An 18,910-nucleotide genomic window follows, 5' to 3' on the forward strand; every position below is an offset into this window, starting at 1 on the left:
CAACCCAACCCCACTCCCTGGGGTGTCGGGCAGCGGCCCGGCCTGCCGGCCTGCCAGCCTGCCCGCCCCACCCCCGGCCCTCATAGGGCGCAAGCCTGGGAGCCCCAGCTGGAAGGCTCGTTCTCTCCCCAGATGTGCGACACCGTTGCAAACCCGCCACGAGCTGCCCACCCTTGCAGCTCACCGCCCAAGCTCCTCAAGCCTGAGCCTGTCTCTATCTTAACCACCGACGAAGGGTAAACTGAACTGACTGAAGCCACAAGTCCATGCCCCATTGGGACAGGCAGACGCCATCCGGCTGAAAAAGGTCCATGACGTCCCGGGTGATTTCGGAGTGTTCCGCCACCGCTCCCCCGAGGGAAAGCACCACCTTGGCGGCCGCCTTATTGACTTTTCTGCAGGCCCTGTCCACTGCATAGGGATCCAACGCTCCGCTCCAATGGGCCCGCTGCACCATCTCGGACCAAACCAAGGTCATGTTAGGCCGGTGCCTGGCAAAGCTCCTGAGCGTGGCGGCCACCGCAAAATGCAGGTCAAGGCCCGACCTGGCAGGGAGATCTTCCTCCCCAAGGTGGATGACCAGGAGGTCCGGTGTAGCCAGCTGAAAAATGTGTTCAATGACCTTGGGCTCTAGCTCATGCCAAAGCATGTGCCCCTGCCCCATCCAGGAAATTCTTACGTGCGCCCCGAGTCCGAGATGCCGGCCCCATTCGGAATTGCAGGCGTAGTCCCCGACTCTGTTGACGAGGCTGTGCCCCACGACCCACACCTGCCGATAGACAGTCTGCGGCGTCCCTGGAGGCACTGAGGAGGGAAATCAACAAGTCAGGTGTGGGCGAATGTACGCCCGAAAGGCCCCCGACCGCCACCTGCCCAGATTGCGGATATCCTCCGGGGCCCTGCCTTCTGCTGCCGCGGCCGTGGCGGCCCCAATTCTGAACGAGTGCAGGCCGAACTCCGCGGCCGGTAGCCCGGCTTGAGCCAAGCATGCCCTGAACACCGCCAGCATTTGGAACCTGGTGAGGGGGGACCCATCCTCGTGCACCAAGAGCATGCCACCCACCCGAGGCCTGTGCCGTAGCCACTCAATAAGGGGGGGAGGGGGCAGGTGGCGTCGCCCGGTAGGGCTGGCATGGTGACCCAAGCCCCGCGGCCCTCTTGGTCGGTCTTTGAATGGGCCAGCCAAGCGTAGACCGTGTCCCCCGACAGGACGAGGTGTTCCTTTTGCAGTGCGGTGCTGGAAGGTCGATCCCTGGTAGGGGCGACCAGTTCCCCAGGCCTGAAAGCCCCATGGTGTGCAAGGTGGAAGGCGGCGGCGAAAAGCAAGCGCTCATAGCGCGAAGCGCACACCTGCCTTAGCACCCCAGTGACCGCCCTCAACACTTCCTTGGTGACTGGGCGCCTGAGGTCCCTCTGTCTGGTGCCCACAACCAGACAACCAGACCTGTAGGTCTTCTTTCATGCCCCGGGAGACCCTGATGTGATGGTCAGGGGACTTGCAGCCCGACAAGGACCTCGCCAGCCGGGAGCAGAAAGCCCTGCCCGGGGCCACCACCCTGCAAGCGAAATTGAGGTGGCCGAGTAAGGACTGGACCAGGCGCACCCTGCATTTTCGGAGGAGGAGAACGGACTGGAGCAGGGCTGAAAGGGCTGTAAGCTTGTCAGCCGGGAGTGACGACGTGCCTAGGACCGTGTCCAGGTGAATGCCCAGGTAGCTGAGGGCAGTGGCGGGCCCCTCCGTCTTGTTGGGAGCCAAGGGGACCCCCAGCTCGGCGGCCAGGACCTGGAAAGCCTGAAGGGCCAGCTCACACTCCCGGGTGCCCTGCCTGCCAATAAACAAGAAATCATCAAGGTAATGGGTCACCAAACCGGAGGGCACCCGCTGCCTGAAAGCCCATTCAAGGAAAGTGCTGAAAGTCTCAAAGGCGGCACAGGCAAAAGAGCAGCCCATGGGCATGGCCTTGTCCACATACCAATTTCCTTGGAAGTGGATGCCCAGCAGCTCGAAGTCCACGGGGGAAATGGGCAGGAGCCGGAAGGCGGACTGAATGTCACACTTTGCTAGGGATGCCCCCGGACCCGCCTGCCTGATGCAGAGGATGGCTTCGTCCAGGGTGGCGTAACGGACTGAACAAACCTCTGGGTCAATGAAATGATTCACGGAATCGCCCCGGGGGTGGGAGAGGCTTTCTTAGGCACGACGCCAATTGGGGAGACCCTGAGGTTGGGGAGAGGAGGGTGGCTGAAAGGGCCAGCAATGCGGCCGGCCTGGATTTCCTTGTTGAGCTTATCAGCCACCACTCCAGGGAGATCGCGGACAGATTTTAGATTGCTGGCTTGGTAAGCCCTCCTTGGGCCGTGGTATGGGATGCGGAAGCCAGAAGAGAAACCATCCCCCAGCAGGCGCGCAGCCCCCCTGTCTGGGTAACGCTGCAGCCACTCCAAAAGCACCCCCACTTGAACGGGTGTAGGAGCCAGAGACTGCAGCTGAGCGAGCATCTCAGTGTTTTGCGGGGGCGGGGGCACCGCCCTGGCCACCGGCATCTTTGTGGGAGGGCCCGGCGCCGGGCGACCGGGCCTGCCGAAAGGGAGGGCGTCCCGCCGGCTTGGGACAGCTGATCCTGCTGTGGCTGCCGGAACAAAAGGAGCAAGAGTGCTCATATCTACATTTTGGCCGCTGGCAAGCACCTTTGTTGAATTCCCAACACAACCCCTTAGCCCCCACCCGCCCCGGGTAGGCTCTGCCGGGTTTTGTAAGAACAGGAGGATCCACCGCCCCTCCCATGGCGGGCTGGACCACGACCATCCAGGTTTGGTCGTGGATGAGGTCCCAATGGAAAAGGCACTTGTGCGAGGCGTTCTTGCGGATGGCCTCGTCGTAAGCGATGGCCGCAGTTTCCCCAGCCAGCGCCCGAGCCCGCAGCACATGACGGCATGCGGAGCTGCCAGGCGCCAGGCCCGCAGGGGATACGCCGCCCGGATGAGGGCTGTGGAACGCGGTGAAGCCCTGCAGCCAGTTGTTAAAATTCCACTCGGCTGCTGCCGGGTCCTTCCGCTTTTTGTCGGCCTTCCCGCCTCGGCTAACCCAACTCCCCCTCCCGCCGCTGGAACTTAAAGATGCCCACGTAATACCCATCCAGCGCCCGCTCCCGGAGCTTCCTGGGGAGGTGGGACCCGGGCGGGTTGCCGCGGTCGTCCTGAGCCGGGCTAGGGGATGGCGCTACGCCGCCCCCGAAACGCTTCTGCTGCGCTTAGGTGCCACGGTGGGAGAGCAGGCACTCTCGACCCTCGCAGCCAAAATTCCCCAGTAGCCTGCGCGTCATCATCCTCAGTAGACTCACCCGACGACGAAGAGCTGGGGGATCGCCTGGAGGAACGGGAACGCCTCTGGACGACCGCTTCCTCCTTCCTGCTCCTCGCGCTCCGAGGGGCTGCATAGACGCATCCGCACCGGCTGTGGGACGCTACAACCGGGTGGGCGAAAGGTGCAGCTCCTCCTCGCTGTTCGGGCCGAGGCTCCTCGGCCGGGCGCCGCAGCACCAGCCACCGGCGCGGTGGGCTCAGGGCCCCCGACCCCCGAGGTGGGGCCCGACTCGCCAGCCGCTCCGCCGAGGACTTGTGAAAGATGCAACAGGGTGTCCGCCAGGTTGCGGACCAAGGCAGGTGCCGATGGGAGACAAGCCCGAGCCCGCGGCCGCAACAACCGGGCCGTCGTCCGACGTCCCCGGGCCAGTCTGGGCCCGGACCCTGTTCAGCAGAGCACGCGCTCTGCCCGATGGCACCGCCGCCCTGCTCTTGGCCCTTTTCGGCCCCATGGCGGCTGCGAGACCGGCCCAGAAGAGGTGAAAGGAAAGAAAAGGTTGAAACGAGAGAACCGAGGAGGGCCAGAGGAAGAAGGAAATTCAGCTAAGAAAGGAAAGGAAAGAAAAGGCCAGTCTCCTTCCAGGCCTTACGCGAGACTCCAAAAACACGACCACGCCTTGCTGGTTCTCGCCGCCGGGAAGGGCGCGGACCGGGGAAGGCGTCTAGATATACCCAGGCTCCTCCCGCCTTTTTCGGTGGGAGCCAATCATTGCACCCAGTTCTGCAGCTAGCCGCCAGGCCATGCATGCCCCTTATCTCGCTGCGTTGCTCACCACGGCAGCAATGGCTGCCCCTGGTTATTCAGGTGCATCTTATTTGTTCTTTATCTGGACCATTCACTTGCTATCTGATAAGAATGTGGCTACAATTCTTTACAGCGAAACAACAAAACAGAATACATAATGACAGATCACAGAATTCAGATGGACAGCATCCCTCCCTAACATGACTACCTGAAACAGATAATATACATACAATACCCTTTTTGTGAGAAATAAAGTGTCTTCTGGCTATATTCAGTCTCAAAATATGAACACTGACTAGAAGACATATATACATTTGCAATGGATGCTCATAAATAAGTCTGCCCTCATCCAGTATCCATTTCCTTTCCCAAAGCTAAATAGAGTCAGCATATTTGAAGATGAGACAGGAAATATGCTGCAGGGTAACTGCAGCCAGTGTTTGCTCGCTTTTCCTCTGCTTGCAAAACAAGCAGTACAAAACATTTTCAGACATTCCCTCTGTTCCCCCTTCCCTACCTGTTCCAGGTATATTAGTCAGCAAAGCTCTGCCACTGGTGCCGTAAATATGTTCTTCCTTGCATAATTGCTGATTATACATTACTTCTCTTTTGTTACTATTTTGAATTGTTTAAATTGCCGAGCAGCAATTATTACATAACTTCACATGCCAAAAGTGTTTGAATGCCAGTGTAGTGTAATCTTACTACATAACCGAGCAGTGTGTTCCAATGATGAACCAGAAAAAGCGAGGGCTGCTGAGAAGTGTAGCTGTCAACCATCCAGGAGGGCCCAGATTCCAGCTCCTCCCAGTGGGGTAAGGATTGCACTTCCCATCAGTCCTTCTTGTAGGAAACCATGCTACCTTCCTCCCCTCAAGGTGTGCTTCTCCCTGGCAGTGGCAAGCCTTAAAAGGTGGGGAAGTGTGGGAAAGTCATACTTCCCTCCTCCCCTCACAGTGTGCTTCTCCCTACAAGGACTAGGTCCCTGTAGTGAACTTTAAGGAACTTCCTGCCTAGGAACTTGGGACCAACTCTGCCAAGCTACAGCTAAGCTGGGAAAGCCTATTTGCAAAGTTAGGGGAGCCTGTTGGGGTAAGGGGAATTTGAGAAAGGAGAGCCTTTGCAAAGTTAGGGAAGTTTTATGGACCAGCCAGATCCAGAAGGTATTGAGAACTCTGATGAAGAGTCAGTAGGAAGCCCTGGTTCCTGTCCACAGTCAGTAGCAGATGAGCTCAATTTTGGGGAGTGTTATCCTTAAAGCTAAATATTTAACCAGTGGTGGGATCCAAAAATTTTAGTAACAGGTTCCCATGGTGGTGGGATTCAAACTGTGGCGTAGTGCCAATGGGGCTGGGCGGGGCACAATGGGGGCATGGCCTGGGCATTCCAGGGGCGGGGCATTCCTGGGCGGGGCTGTGGCAAGGATGCAGCTGCTGTGCCGGTCCTTGGGTGGGAAACGAATGCACGCAGGCACAGGCTGCCACACACGCCGGTGCATCTCCTGCTAGACTGCTTCAAGTTCTGTGCACTACTGCTGAGAGGAGGGGCATAACTAAGGCAAAATCACGTGGCAAAATCACCAATTAGTAACCCCCTCTAGGCACACACAAATAATTAGTAACCTACTCTCGGGAACCTGTGAGAACCTGCTGGATCCCACCTCTGTCTTTAACTGTATGTTTTTGAGAGCGTGTGTGTGTGTGTGTGTGTGTGTGTGTGTGTGTGTGTGTGTGTGTGTGTGTGTGTGTGTGTGTGAGAGAGAGAGAGAGAGAGAGAGAGAGTTTTAGGCCTTTGAAGGGGACTTGTTTGTGTGTGGTTTTTTTTGTTTTTGGCCATGTGGTTGTCTCAGGTTCTGAGAAGTGGGGCTTCTGGTAAGTCATCAGCTCTATTTAGCTGTCATCCAGCTCTTTTGAACACTGTCTGAGAGGCAGCAGCATGTGCAGTTTTTATCAGTAAGAACTAATCTTTTGGGAGAATTGGAGACTTGACTGGGGACAGAGCCACTAGGTCTCAGTCCTTGGAGCTCAGCAATCAGGGGCTTGGCTGAAGAGGCAAGTCTAATGTTCAATTTTTGTGGTGGAATTTAGTAGGGGACTTTTTGAAAGGGGGGCCCATAGATGTGTTTGTGTACTATTTAAGACCACTAAATGTGGATGGCCAGGAAATTTGACCTGCAATAGCTGTGGTATGTTTGTTATTTTGCCTGAGGATGTGGGTAGCAACAAGTGCAAGTTTGTTGCTCTCTTGGAAGAGAAGTTCCAGCAGCTTGAGGGGCTTCAGCCTGTTGAGAAGAATGAGGATTTCCTGGACAGGGTGGGGCAGACAGCACTGGGTAAGGAACACACTAGGGATCTCTCTGAGGAGGATGGCAGCTCAGGGTATATGAAGTCACAATTATAATCAACAGCAACTCTGGCACAGAGAAATGGCTCAACGACTGTTTACAAGTCCTCAAAGTACTGCCACTTATTAATTACTGCTTTATTTTTCTAAACAGAAAAGTCCCTGGGGCATGAAATAACTCATCCAAAAACTGCAGCCAGTGTAACACACTGAGATCAAAAATGTCCTATTAGATTTTGTAAAGTAAAATAGATCCAGGGAAACAATGAAACAAAATGTTATAGTTGTTCATGATTTGGTTCAAGCAATGAGCTCCACTGGAGAATACTGATTCGCCAAAGACAGATATATGTTGGAAAAAAGAAAATAATCCTTCAGGTACCAAGTGATTAATAATGAAAGATGTTTCATACTACCTTTGGATACCACATTAGTGAAATTTCACTACCCCAAGATACAATGGAATTTGGCCTGGATAGTAAATATACTCCTAATACAATTTGCATGTAAGTTTTTTGATACTTCTGTAAGAGGATAGTAATGTAACAATACATCAAGCAAAATCAGATCCTTGCAGAAGTGAAGGCTAATGGGACTTTTTGAACTCTCAAGTTTCCAATCTCTTCGTACTTTTCTCCTCCCCTATTTTTGTTTATTTTGCTTCTAAAACTCAGAGGCTATCCTAGTTTCTTGGACTTTGCATTTGGCTGTATGTTTTGGGCTCACAGAGCAGAGTTGTCATTGTGGCTTAAAATTAGAAAGATGATGACAGAAAAATAAGTTCAAATACAGGTTAGCCAGAAGAAAAACAATGCTGCTACCTGTGCAAATGTGTGTGGTGCAGATGCATTGTCAGTTGATCAGAACCTGCTTGAAGCATCCTGCCCTTCCAAACTTTACTGTGCTGATCAAGCAGCACCAAGAAAACAAGTTCTTCGGAGTACCAGCCAACTTAGGCAGAATGTCAAAGACTGGAATCAGTGACTGGTTAAGACTTCAGTGAGCAATACTATCTACCCTTCCCTAAACTCAATTCTTCAATGTACCATTGGATATATTATTCAGCCTTAAGAATGTGCCAGCTTTGCCATTTCCAGTTCTGAGAAGAGATTATAGAGTATGACATCTTGGTTGTGGGATCCCAAACTCCATTGGGTGTGTACAAGTCATGGTTTTCAGTGTTTGGGAGGAGCCAACCACAGGTAGATCAGTCTGATACCTCAGCAACCTCAGTGAGTATCTGTGGGAGGAGAGCAAGAGAAGGAATCACACTTGCGGTGGAAGGTGGATAAGGGAAAACTGCTGTCTTGGTTGTTGAATGACTCCAGGATTTAACCACAGAGGAGTCATAACTAAGAGGTTCTTTAATGCTCACAAACCTCACGTGAATCTCCGCCAATGCTTAACCACCAGAAAATCACAGGAAGAGCCCCGGGGTGGGGGGTGGGGGGGAGAAGGGTCCTGCCAGAGAATAAATTAGATGTTTCCGGTAGTTAGTCTCATCTAGTACATTTGCTATTGAGGCCGATTTTTTTTCACACACAAATAATTTCTTAAGTGTAGGGCTTCTTCTTCAAAGCGTGACAGCTTGAAAGTGTGAAGGAGGATGTTTTTGGTGGACAACATGGGGGTGGTTCAGACTTTCATTAGTCAAGTATTCTAATTTCATATGTTAATAGGTTATTATGTGTTTTAGTCTTTTGGGTATGATCTTTTATATGCAGCCAAGCATGGATCTATTGTAAATAATGATCTAGCTGTTGTACACCTTCCAAAGTGGCCATTTTCTCCATTTGTTGTCTAAAGATCTTTAGCTACAGCCTGGAGGTTGGCAACCCTATGTTTGAACTCTAGAGAAACTGGTTGGCCACTTTGTGAGACAGGATGCTGAACTAGATGGACCAAGGATCTGATCCAGCAGGGCTTTTCTTATGGTCTGAATATTTTGGAATTAATAAAAACTCTGCAAATATAAAATCAGCATAACAAAGAGAAGGACACAGTAAAGGTCTTCTTGCTGACACCTAGGTTTTTTTTCTGTACAGGGGGTCTTTAGCATTACACAATTCCCCTCTTGCAGTCTGAATTAGTTTATCATCTGTGAATTGTCGAAGGCTTTCACAGCCAGATTCAACTGGTCGTTGTGGGTTTTCCAGGCTGTGTGGCCATGGTCTGGTAGATCTTGTTCCTAAAATTTGCCTGCATCTGTGGCTGGTATTGTAAGGAATTCCATAGAAGCAGAAATAAAAGGCTCTTTGGTGTAAAAGACCGTTTATTCAGACATCTTAGAAAGCTCAAGTACACGCAGTGGCAGGAATAAGATCTCCCGCCAGAAACACAGGTTATAACTCTGTCCATCCCATCCCCCTCCCGGATTCCCATGGGAACGGAGGTCTCATCTCCCTCGCAGAGATAAGGTCTCCGCCGGAGAAGCTGGCCCATCGCCCGGGCTGTGGGAGATGTACTCAAGGCCAGGCGGCTGCCCTTCTCATCCAACACCGTTGAATCCCTTTACACTCTACTTGCCTCCCTTAAAGAAGGCCCCTCCCTGAGGTTTGTGCGGAAGAGGCGCGGTGGAAAGCAGAAATAAGAGGCCGAGAGCGTCCAATATTACCGGAATAAACGCATTGATTATGCTAAGAGGAATGTCCCACCCAAGAGACTAAATATTGCAAGCGTTTCTGCGATTAAAGCGAGAGTCCAGGATGGCGTCAATTTAAGTAATGCTTGTAGCCATCAATAATAATGATGCGATTGGGGTCTCTCAGCCCCGGAGTCGTGCCGAAACATGTCCGGGAAGCGGGAGCCTCCTTAGGTAAGCTGGAATGGAAGACAGGATGAATGTTACTAAGAGAGTTAAGGCAAATCCAATGGGGCAGTGACATCATTAATCACTTTAGTAATCTATGAAAAGGTCCCACGAATCTTTTGCCTAGTTTGGAAAATTTATGCACGTCTCTGAGATTTTTGGTAGACAAATACACCCAAGCGCCCACACGCAGAGGGAAATCCGAGCGGGGCTTATCCGCTTGCAGCTTTTGGGAGTCCTTAGCCTGTTGTAAGGCAGTCTGGACCGATTTCCACCCCTCAGCTAGGGATGAAATCCATTGTTGAAACTCTGGAGGATCCAATGCTTCCGCAGGTAGTTGCGGCAACGGCGGAAAGGAGCGACCAGACACAATTTCAAAGGGGTTTTTTTTTGTACTGCTATGAACCGCATTATTATAGGCGGTACTCATAAGCCGGAATGAGCTCGCACCAATTGTCTTGGTGGTAGTTGGTGTAACTGCCCGTAAATACTGCTCTAGGGTTCTGTTAGTTCTCTCCGACTCCACGTCACTTTGAGCGTGGTAGAGGCGGCAACTGCCGGGGCGGCCCCTAACAACCCTAGAAAAGCTTTCCAGAACTTTGAAATGAATTGAGGGCAGCGGTCGGAGACCACCTTAACGGGGGCGAAGTGTAGGCGGTAAATATGGGAATGAACAGAAGCGGTAATTTAGGAAGCGGAGGGGATGGGGAAGCACATGTGGAATAGGAAATAGGCTTGTTTAGAAAATAAGTCCACCACCACCCTGAAGACCGTGTTGCCAAGAGCTTTCTGGCAAATCTGTAATAAAATCCATGGAGATGACTTCCCAGGGGCGGAGGCCACCGGGAGAGGCTCTCAACAGACCATGGGGCTTTCCGGAGAACGGTCTTAGCTTCTGCACAAACAGAGCAACCTTTAATATACGTCTCAATGTCGCGCCAGTCGCGCGCCGAAACCAGAATTGGCCGCGGGCCAAATGCAGAGAGTTTTTAGAAAGCCAAAATCGTCCAGCCCGAGCGAGGCATCGTGGCAGGCCTCCGAAGAACCTGCTTTATGGAGGGGAGGGAGGCACATACCAACAATCCCCCCGCCGGCATAGCCAGCCCATTCTCCAAACGCAACTGGGAATTAGCCTTCCTCCGCCCGAGGCTCGCATTAGCCCGCCTCCTCCAGTTCCCCGTAGGAAAGGAGAGACCAGGCCGGAAAGGCTGGGGCCGTGGAGAAAGGAGGTAGTGGATGTCTGAGATCGGGTGGACAGCCAGCCCCAATTGGGAGGGGGAGAGAACAGTGCGTGGAATGTCCCGTAAGCCCGGCCTTCCACCCCCCTCCTCGGGTAGGCGCGAGAGCGACATCCAGCCAGTTTATTGGTTTTTCTGGGGAAAAATGGACCGTGGAAAGAGAAGCTGGAGAAAAAAAATCAGCCCAACGAAGTTGTTTGCTATGGACATCTTGAGGGGTGGAGAGGCTGACCCAAGTTCTTGTGATCCGACCAGAAACTTGAAAGGGGTGTTAGCCCCCCCTCCAGCCAGTGGCGCCAAGTGGAGAGGAGCTACTTTATTATGGCCGCAGTCTCTTTATCCCCACAGTCCAGTTGAGTTCAGCACCGGGGAATTTCTTTCGATAAATAAGCACACGGAACCAGCCTATCATCTTTATTTCTCTGCAACAGGGACTGCCCCAAGCGCTTTGTCCGAGGCATCCACGTGAACCACAAACGGGAGATCTGGGTCAGGGTGCTTTTGTGGATAGGTTCGTGGTGGTAAAAGCAGACTTTTAAGAGCTTGAAAGGCTCGCTTTGACACTCTTTCAGACCAGGAAAGGGGGGCCCCTGGCTTGGCGGACAGTGGATCTTACCCTTAGGTCGCGTCAAGAAGGTCTGTGGGAGAGGGAGAGTCAGTTCAGCGAATTGGGGGTATAAGAGTCACGATGAGAAATTAGCAAAACCTAGAGAAAAAGATTGGAGTTCTTTTCGGTTGGTGGGGGCCCGACCATTGGAGGACCGACGATCAATCTTAGCAGGATCCATTTGTAGTGGCCCCTCGAGGCTAGATTCGGTAACCCAGTAATAGTCCAATAGAGGTTTGGTGGAAACAGCACTCTGGAAAGTTTCGGCAAAGAGGGAGTTGTTGAGCAAGCGTTTCAATACTACGAACCAATGGCTTCACATGTGCTCTTCCATGCCGTTTTGTGAATAAATTAAAACGTCATCTAAAGTATACCACTACCCCCTTGTACAATAAACTTCATGGAGAACTTCGTTGATAAGTGGGCGCATAAAAGCTCCGAGGGGCCCCACTTAACCCAAAGGGCATTATTAAGTATTCAAACTGTCCCAACTTTGTGTTAAATCCAGTCAAGTGTGCATAGCCTTCAGCAATTCTGCCCCTGTAGTAAGCTTCTCTCAAAGTCCAACTTCTAGTAAAGATACGGCCCTGCTCCAATGCTGTCTAACAAGGGTCCTTGATCAAAGGCAAAGGGTATTTATTGGACAGGGAGACTGCATTGAAGACCTCGGTAATCTGTGCAGAGCCAGTAAGGACCCATCTTTCTTTTTTACAAACAAAACAGGAGCAGCATGTGTGTGTTTGGTAGCTCATACCGTGATGAACCCTGCTGAAGCGAGGTTCTTGTCTAAGAAGGCACCAAGTTCCTTCTCCTCTCATTGGGACTCATCACGGTAGAATTCTACCTTTGGGCAGTTGCGCCCCTGGCTGTATTCCACGCATTTTGCAGTCAGTGTCTCTATGAGATGGCAACTGATCGCGATTCTTTAGCTCCTCTGAAATACCCTGGCTAGGGATCTTTGGTACGTACCGTGGGATGCCGGTGGAATCGGGAGCAATCGCTGATGAAGCCAGGGGGGGGTGTGTGTCCAGGAGAAGTCGAAGTTTTCCCCAATGTCATGTGTTCCCCACGCAGGGAGGGTCAGTGAATTCCAAGATCCTTTCTTTCCAAAAGCGAATTTTGGTTCATGTAACAACAACCATGGCATTCCCAGAACTGAAGTGGAGTGTTATGGCCACTGGCCAGAATAAAACCTTAATTTTTCTCCCAATGAATTCGGGCGAGCGAGGAGAACCGGCCATGCGTTTTGAACTGGGCCGGTCCTTCGCTCCGAGAGGACTGCCGCCCATTTGGGTGAAAGGGTATGGAAGCTTAGCCAGGGGATTTGGTCTAGTGACCTAGCTCCTCCGCCCCACCCAAATGGGGCGCGATTAAACAATGGGAGCAGCCAAGAATCCACAAGGGCTGAAGGCTATAATACGAGTATGCTTTAGCGGGGTTGGCCAGAAACGGCTTTGGATTGTAATGGGAGCGCTTCGCCTTCACTCACCGGCGTCTGGAGTCGAACTCCCATGTCCATTGGGGCTGAAGAAAGGCAAACTGCTGGCGTCCCCTCCTCCTGGTTAAGCCTTCGATGATCTGCTTTTAGATGAGCCCGCTGGGGGCTGCCCAGATTTCTTAGCGCGGTGGCTTGGCAGATGGGGCGCGCTAAGGCCGGAGTGAGTGGGCTTCTGCTTTTTTCGCGCAGTTGGCTGGCTAGGTGGACCCGGGACCTCCGCCGAGTGTTATAAAGACACAATCCCATCGCCCGGCGACGGCGCTTCGGAGGTCTACGGTGAAGGCTGACTGGAAGCCATTGGCTTTGGTGGACGTAGTGGCCGGCTTCCGAGCGCGTGGGCGGCCTCCGGCACGCAGCGTTTTACTCCAAGCGAGACGCCACTCTGGGGATCCCAATGTAATCCAATCAGCAGCAATAGTGCGCGGGGACCCGAATTAAAACACTGTTTCACGCGAGCCGCTGTCGACAGCATCTGAGAAGTATTCGCATTTCATGCGCTCAGGCCACTCTGGAGGGAGTCGAAAGCAGCCCCGCCGACGTAAATTCACGGGCAAATTCTGCAAACGAGCGGTTGCCTTGCTGGATAGTTTTGAACGATGGTATGTGGATAGCTTCCATTTCCTTCCGCGACCTGGATCTTGAAGCTTGAGCCCGTCAAGGCTTGGAGGAGGAAATGCGGGCACCGGTGGAGAATCTTCATCTTGCAGGTTCAAAAGAGTCACAAACCAGTCGGCTGCTAAGCAAGGTTCCCATCCAGGGACTGGAGCCCGATGTCCCGTATTTTTTCAAGGCTCTAGACCGTATATATATAAATCATCATCATAGTCCCTCCGGTATGTGGGCATCGAAGTTGCAAGATGGAAGTAGGGAAGTTTGGAAGCCGGGTCCCATCGAAACGTGGCAGGTATTGGAGGTCTGTAATGTAACCCCTTTCCACGGCTCCTCTTGGCTCACTGGACAGGGGCGGGCGCGGTTCTGCGCAGGGTTGAAGCGGGCTGGAGGCAGCGGTTGCGCAGGGGGGGGGGGCCGAGAATCGGGTGGAGGTATCAGCGCCGGTGCCGCTGGTGTTCCGGTGGGAGCCGGGTCCTTGAAGGTGGCTGGCTGACTCCAGCAGCGTCGCCTCTGGCGCCCGTCTGTACCCGTGACAGCCGTTTTTAAACTCCAACTTGGGTTGCCCTGAGGTCTGCTAAGCTTTCTCATAGTTCCCTCTCCAAGGCAGCCAGCTCCCTCTCCTTGGCAGTCAATGCATCCTGGTGCTGCGATGCAACGCCAAGCTTTCCTCGCTCCAATTCTAGCCAGTTCCCGTCCCGCTGAAACAGCCGCAGTAAGTTCACTTTTGAGTAGCGTAAGCAGCAAGGCCTGAAACACTTCCCTCACGCTTGACGCTTGTAAGTTCAGTTTGAGTGTTCCAGGACTTTATCATGGACTGATAGATTCTGGGCATATTGCCGTGCTGGAGCGCATCCTTGGCACGGTCCAATTCGAAGTTTGGACTTCTTTACAGCTTGCCGCTCCCGGCCCTCTGCAGGTTTTCACGCTCTTGCTGCAGCTGTTCCCTGCCTCCTCTCTCCCATAGCTGGCGCTCACGGGCCCATGCTTCTTGGGCATCTCGCAGGTCGGCCTGAACTTCCTCATCCCAGCTCTCTTTCGATGGGTAATAGATCCGGCTGGGAGGGCAGGCTTTCTCCGACTCCTCGTCGTCTGGGACGCTGGTGGCATCGTACCCACCGGGCCGTTCCGCTCCACGGGGCATCTCAGAAAGTGCAGCCGCTGGTCCGGATCAGGGGGGTCCGGATCGGAAGACGGTACGGGATACCCCTCCCAATCCCTGGTATAGTCCCAGTGTCACCGGTGGTCTTCGGACGGGCCCCAGTGCCGTGCCACGGTGGGTTCTTGGGGAGCATCACCAAAATACGCAGTCCAGGAATCAACCGCTCAATGGGACTCCTGGGTTGTCGCATGAAAGGTGTCTGGCCCGTCTCCTCCGTGACAGGTTGCATCCTGAGGTTTGTAATCCATAATGTAAAACGGTAGATATCTGGATCCACAGGCGCTCGATCCATAGACAACGCTCAAATCCACTCTTCCGCGTAAGTCCCCATGGTCGCTCTCTCTTACCGCCCTCTGCTCCAGCTGGGCAAGTAGAGGAAGACTCCGTGGCTTGGATATCGAAAGGATCGGGAAAGAGTCACCAGCGAGTAACCTCGCTTCTCCCGCCAAGGTTCCTCCATAGATCCAGAAGGGACAGGTCGGAGCCCTCTTTGGGGGCTACCGCACCTTCTGCTAGAAAACATTCCCAACCTCTCCATGCCGAAAGTACCCAGAGGTCCACTGCACTAGGAATATAGATGATTTAGGATTCCTGCCACAATGTAAGGAATTCCATAGAAGCAGAAATAAAAGGCTCTTTGGTGTAAAAGACCGTTTATTCAGACATCTTAGAAAGCTCAAGTACACGCAGTGGCAGGAATAAGATCTCCCGCCAGAAACACAGGTTATAACTCTGTCCATCCCCATCCCTCCCGGATCTCGCTGGGAACGGGAGGTCTCATCTCCCTCAAGAGATAAGGTCTCCGCGGGCTGAGAAGCCAGGGGCCTCGTCAGCCCGGGCTGTGGAATGTACTCAAGGCCAGGCGGCTGCCCTTCTCATCAACACCGTTGAATCCTTTACAGGTATCTTCAGAGGTGTATCACAGAGGGAAGTTTTTATCATCTGTTTGTGTGCATGCAAAATCATGGACATGATAACTCTAAAGGAGGTCCATCTGTTTTGAGCAGTGGGCAGGTGCTTATTCTTGCTGGCACAGCACAATCTTCAACAGCTTGTTGCTGATCTTATTTTTGTGTGGTCTTATTATACTCAACACCTACTTGCATCCCATTCAAGGTGTACTAGCCATACTACCAGGCCCAAACTGAACATGATACAAAGTCGCACAAATCTCTCCCCCCCACCCCCATGCTTTTATAAAATAAAAGCAGACAGTAGAATGGTTGTTTGAATAGATGCATGACAAGTCTACTTAACCTTTCTTTTCAAATATTTTTCCATTCAAAATATTTTTTTACCAGCAGGAAAAAATAGGTACCTCCTCTACAAATGGCAAAATGATATAGTTTCACATCTCTCATATTTTATCCCATCATTCCTCTAAGGATCTCAGAGAGTCATATGTGGTTCTTGCCTTCCCATTGTATCTTCCCAGTAATCCTGTGAGGTAGGTGAAAGCATTTGACTAGTCCAAGGTCAGTAGACTTAATGCCAGAGTGGTGATTTGAACCCTGGTTTCCTTAGCCCTAATATGACAGTCTGATGCTATAGAATACATTGATTCAAAGCAGACAAACTGCAGGAAGGGGGTGGGAAACAATATATTTTGACATATAATGGTCAAAGAATATATATGGTATCATAGATTAATATTCATATGACAAATATCCTGGCATTACAGTAGTTCCATTTGGGATTAATTTGGTTCTGAGTTTTAGGAGTGATATCCTAGAGAATTAAGATGTTATTATGGAATGTGTGCAAAGTATAATATTTAGAAGCTGGAATCCATGGGAAAGGTTGACTAATGCGGGGGGGGGGAGGGGGGTATTGCATTTTCACCAATTCTCCTTCTTGACATTTGATTTCGCTGGAATTCTCCTGTCCACCAGGAAAAGCATTTTAGGAGGCATTTGAGGTTGCAATGTGACAAGATGCCCTGTTCTACTGATGGAAAAGCTTTATTTTAGCAGTTACTTTCCACAGGAACCAAGCTTATACATTTGCTCAATCTATATGCCATCTTTATACAAGACACAATTAGTGTTTTACCATATTCAATGAGTTATGGTAAGATATGCAGTTTGTATGCCTTTATCATGAACATCACTTTGTCACTTTTGAACTTCTTTAAGAAATTTGTATTTGCTCTTAGATGTAGCCAAATGTTTAATCATAAAGCAACAGGGATGACATGGGTACCTTCTTAAATAATGCCAGTGTGCTATACTACTTATTCCTACCTGAAAACATTAACAAGGAATAACAGCTGATCTGGCAAGGGCTACTCTGTGTCTGAAAGTTGCTGTTCTAATTCACCTTTTTCAATGGTAATCTTGCTACAGAAGTGTATTGCTACAAAGAGTGTTCAGAAGTGACCATGAGTAGAAAGTCATGCACCAACCTCAGGAGCTCTGAAAGGATGTGGTGTCTCCATGAAGTATCCCTATGACTTTATGAAGGCCACCATACATGTGCTTCTTCTCCTGATCAACAATGTGAATTAATCCTTGGAAAAATGAAGTCAAGTAGAGTTCACAAAAAAGAATGGGACTTTACCAGGTAATAGATGGATGGTCCATAACCCTCTGACAAGGCCCCTGCAACCAATCTGATAGCAGAGATGTTTGTAGATAGCATTAGGCTGGATTCAACCTATATTACCAACAGGAATGTGAGATGCTGGATAAGTGAGTTTCCATGTTACTGCCAGATTTTTGCAGCAATCCATGAAAATATATTAAGAGTCCATCTAAAAGAGGGTGAAATCTCTTGTGGGAGCAGCACGCAGCTGCACTGGCAGATTCGCCCTCCCCAGGACACCTGTCTCAGCGGAGGGGTAATTCTGTTGGAGTGTGGCCACTGCAGGCTTTTCCCCCCAGGGTTGGATGCTGTGCCAGCACCCCAGGTTTCCTGCTGCCATCACCAGTGTAGTGGGGTTGTGGCAGGGGCATGGCCAGGTAACATTGGCTCCTTCCTGGCCTTTGCTGGCATTATGCTGGTGGCTTGCACTTCAGACTTAATACTACAGAAAAGGTGGCATAAGTCTATTGTGCTCCACAGAGAATTCTCAGCGGCAGGAAGGCTTTTTTTTTTTTTGCTTCGTGAGCCTCCCACCGCCACTGCGATGCCTCTATGGGATCAGTGGGGTGGCGCCACATCGGTGTCATGGCTTGCCACCTCCGAGTTAGATGGGGTTGTCTGTCAGTCCTTTCATACAGATCATGATGTAAACCTACCCATTTACACAGGTGGCTGGTTTTTAAACACCTTGGTGCTGAAACTGTTATTGTATCATACATTCAAAAGGCTCAGATAGGTGATGTTCCATTTTTTCCCTCTCTTTTGTAATTCTCGGATTATTTTTTCAGATGAATTTCAGTTGTCTTTTATCCAAGGGTAAAAAGCAAAATTTCCTACCATTCCACACCACCACCCACTCCCCTAAAAATATGTAAAAAGCGTAGGTCAAATTGAGCTCACAAATGAGCAGAGTGGAAAGGGTGAAGCAACCTCTTTCCATCCATTTTTTCTCTTGTTTTTACTCACAGCCTTCCAGGACAATCCTTGGTTTTTTTTTTAAATACAGATGAACAATGATAAAACAACATGTCACACATTATTTGAGTCTGAAGAATTCCTTAAACACATTTGAATTCTCAATTGTTTTGTTCAGCCAGTTCACCTCTTCCTCTGATGATATCTCTAGAGTTCATTGGTTTTAACATTAAGAAACTAAGACAGTATATGATTTCCAAAAATGAGAGTAAAGAAAACTACAATAGTACTGTGGAACAAAGGACCAGACAGCAAGCAGAAGTGATGGACTTTCCCCCTTGCTGTTAGCACATGAACCAGTAAAATCTCAACTTGGATCTCAATTTGTTGACACAGGTCAGGTGCTTTCATGCAAGACTGGAAACAATGTACATGTTGTGTTCCCAGTGATTTCTGCATAAGCTATGTTGGCCAGGCAAGCGAATGTACAACATTCACATTTTCCTTATCGGCTGTGTAACCCTCCTGGCCTGAAGACATTATGTACTGTCTATTGCTGCTCCGATAAAATAAAGCGTATAAAATACACATAAACTATCCCAGGCCAAATTTCTCAGATGAGAACACACTGTGACTAGATAAGAAGGGGCAACCTGGCACGTAGTTACCTCTTCATAATCTAAGGTCAGAAGACTGTTAGTAGGAAGCCATTAGGCACAGAGTGGAGCAAAAGCTGTTGTGTATGAACTGAGGTAAAGTAAGGGAAAAGATGAGCTAGAGAGGAGATAATGAGAGCAGGCTTCAATCCTACTTTCCTGGGAGTAAATCCACTGAATAAAAGAGGACTGACTTCTGAGCACTCACTTCCCTTGGGAGCAATCCAAAGTAGATATACTCAGAATCCTACTCAAATCTGCTTAATGGGTTATTAGTTAATTAAAATTTGTTAATTAATTAAAGGACAGTTAATTAGCTAAGGTTGTTTAATCATTTGACAGTGAAGTAAATGGTGATGCATAATTTCTTTCCATATTGCCT

At 50.6% G+C, this 18,910-nt stretch overlaps 1 protein-coding gene across 1 annotated transcript in view; it reads left to right on the forward strand.

The window, feature by feature from the left end:
- LOC125433279 (AP-2 complex subunit beta-like) overlaps nucleotides 1-13,041 on the forward strand; it is a 26,321-nt gene extending 13,280 nt beyond the window's left edge. Inside the window, exon 6 of the mRNA XM_048497782.1 lies at nucleotides 12,805-13,041. Coding sequence (XP_048353739.1) covers nucleotides 12,805-13,041 — 237 coding nt within the window. The remainder of the gene's footprint in view (nucleotides 1-12,804) is intronic.
- Nucleotides 13,042-18,910: the final 5,869 nt, after the last annotated feature.

Source organism: Sphaerodactylus townsendi, linkage group LG05 (genome assembly GCF_021028975.2).
Source record: "Sphaerodactylus townsendi isolate TG3544 linkage group LG05, MPM_Stown_v2.3, whole genome shotgun sequence".
Taxonomy (NCBI): domain Eukaryota; kingdom Metazoa; phylum Chordata; class Lepidosauria; order Squamata; family Sphaerodactylidae; genus Sphaerodactylus; species Sphaerodactylus townsendi.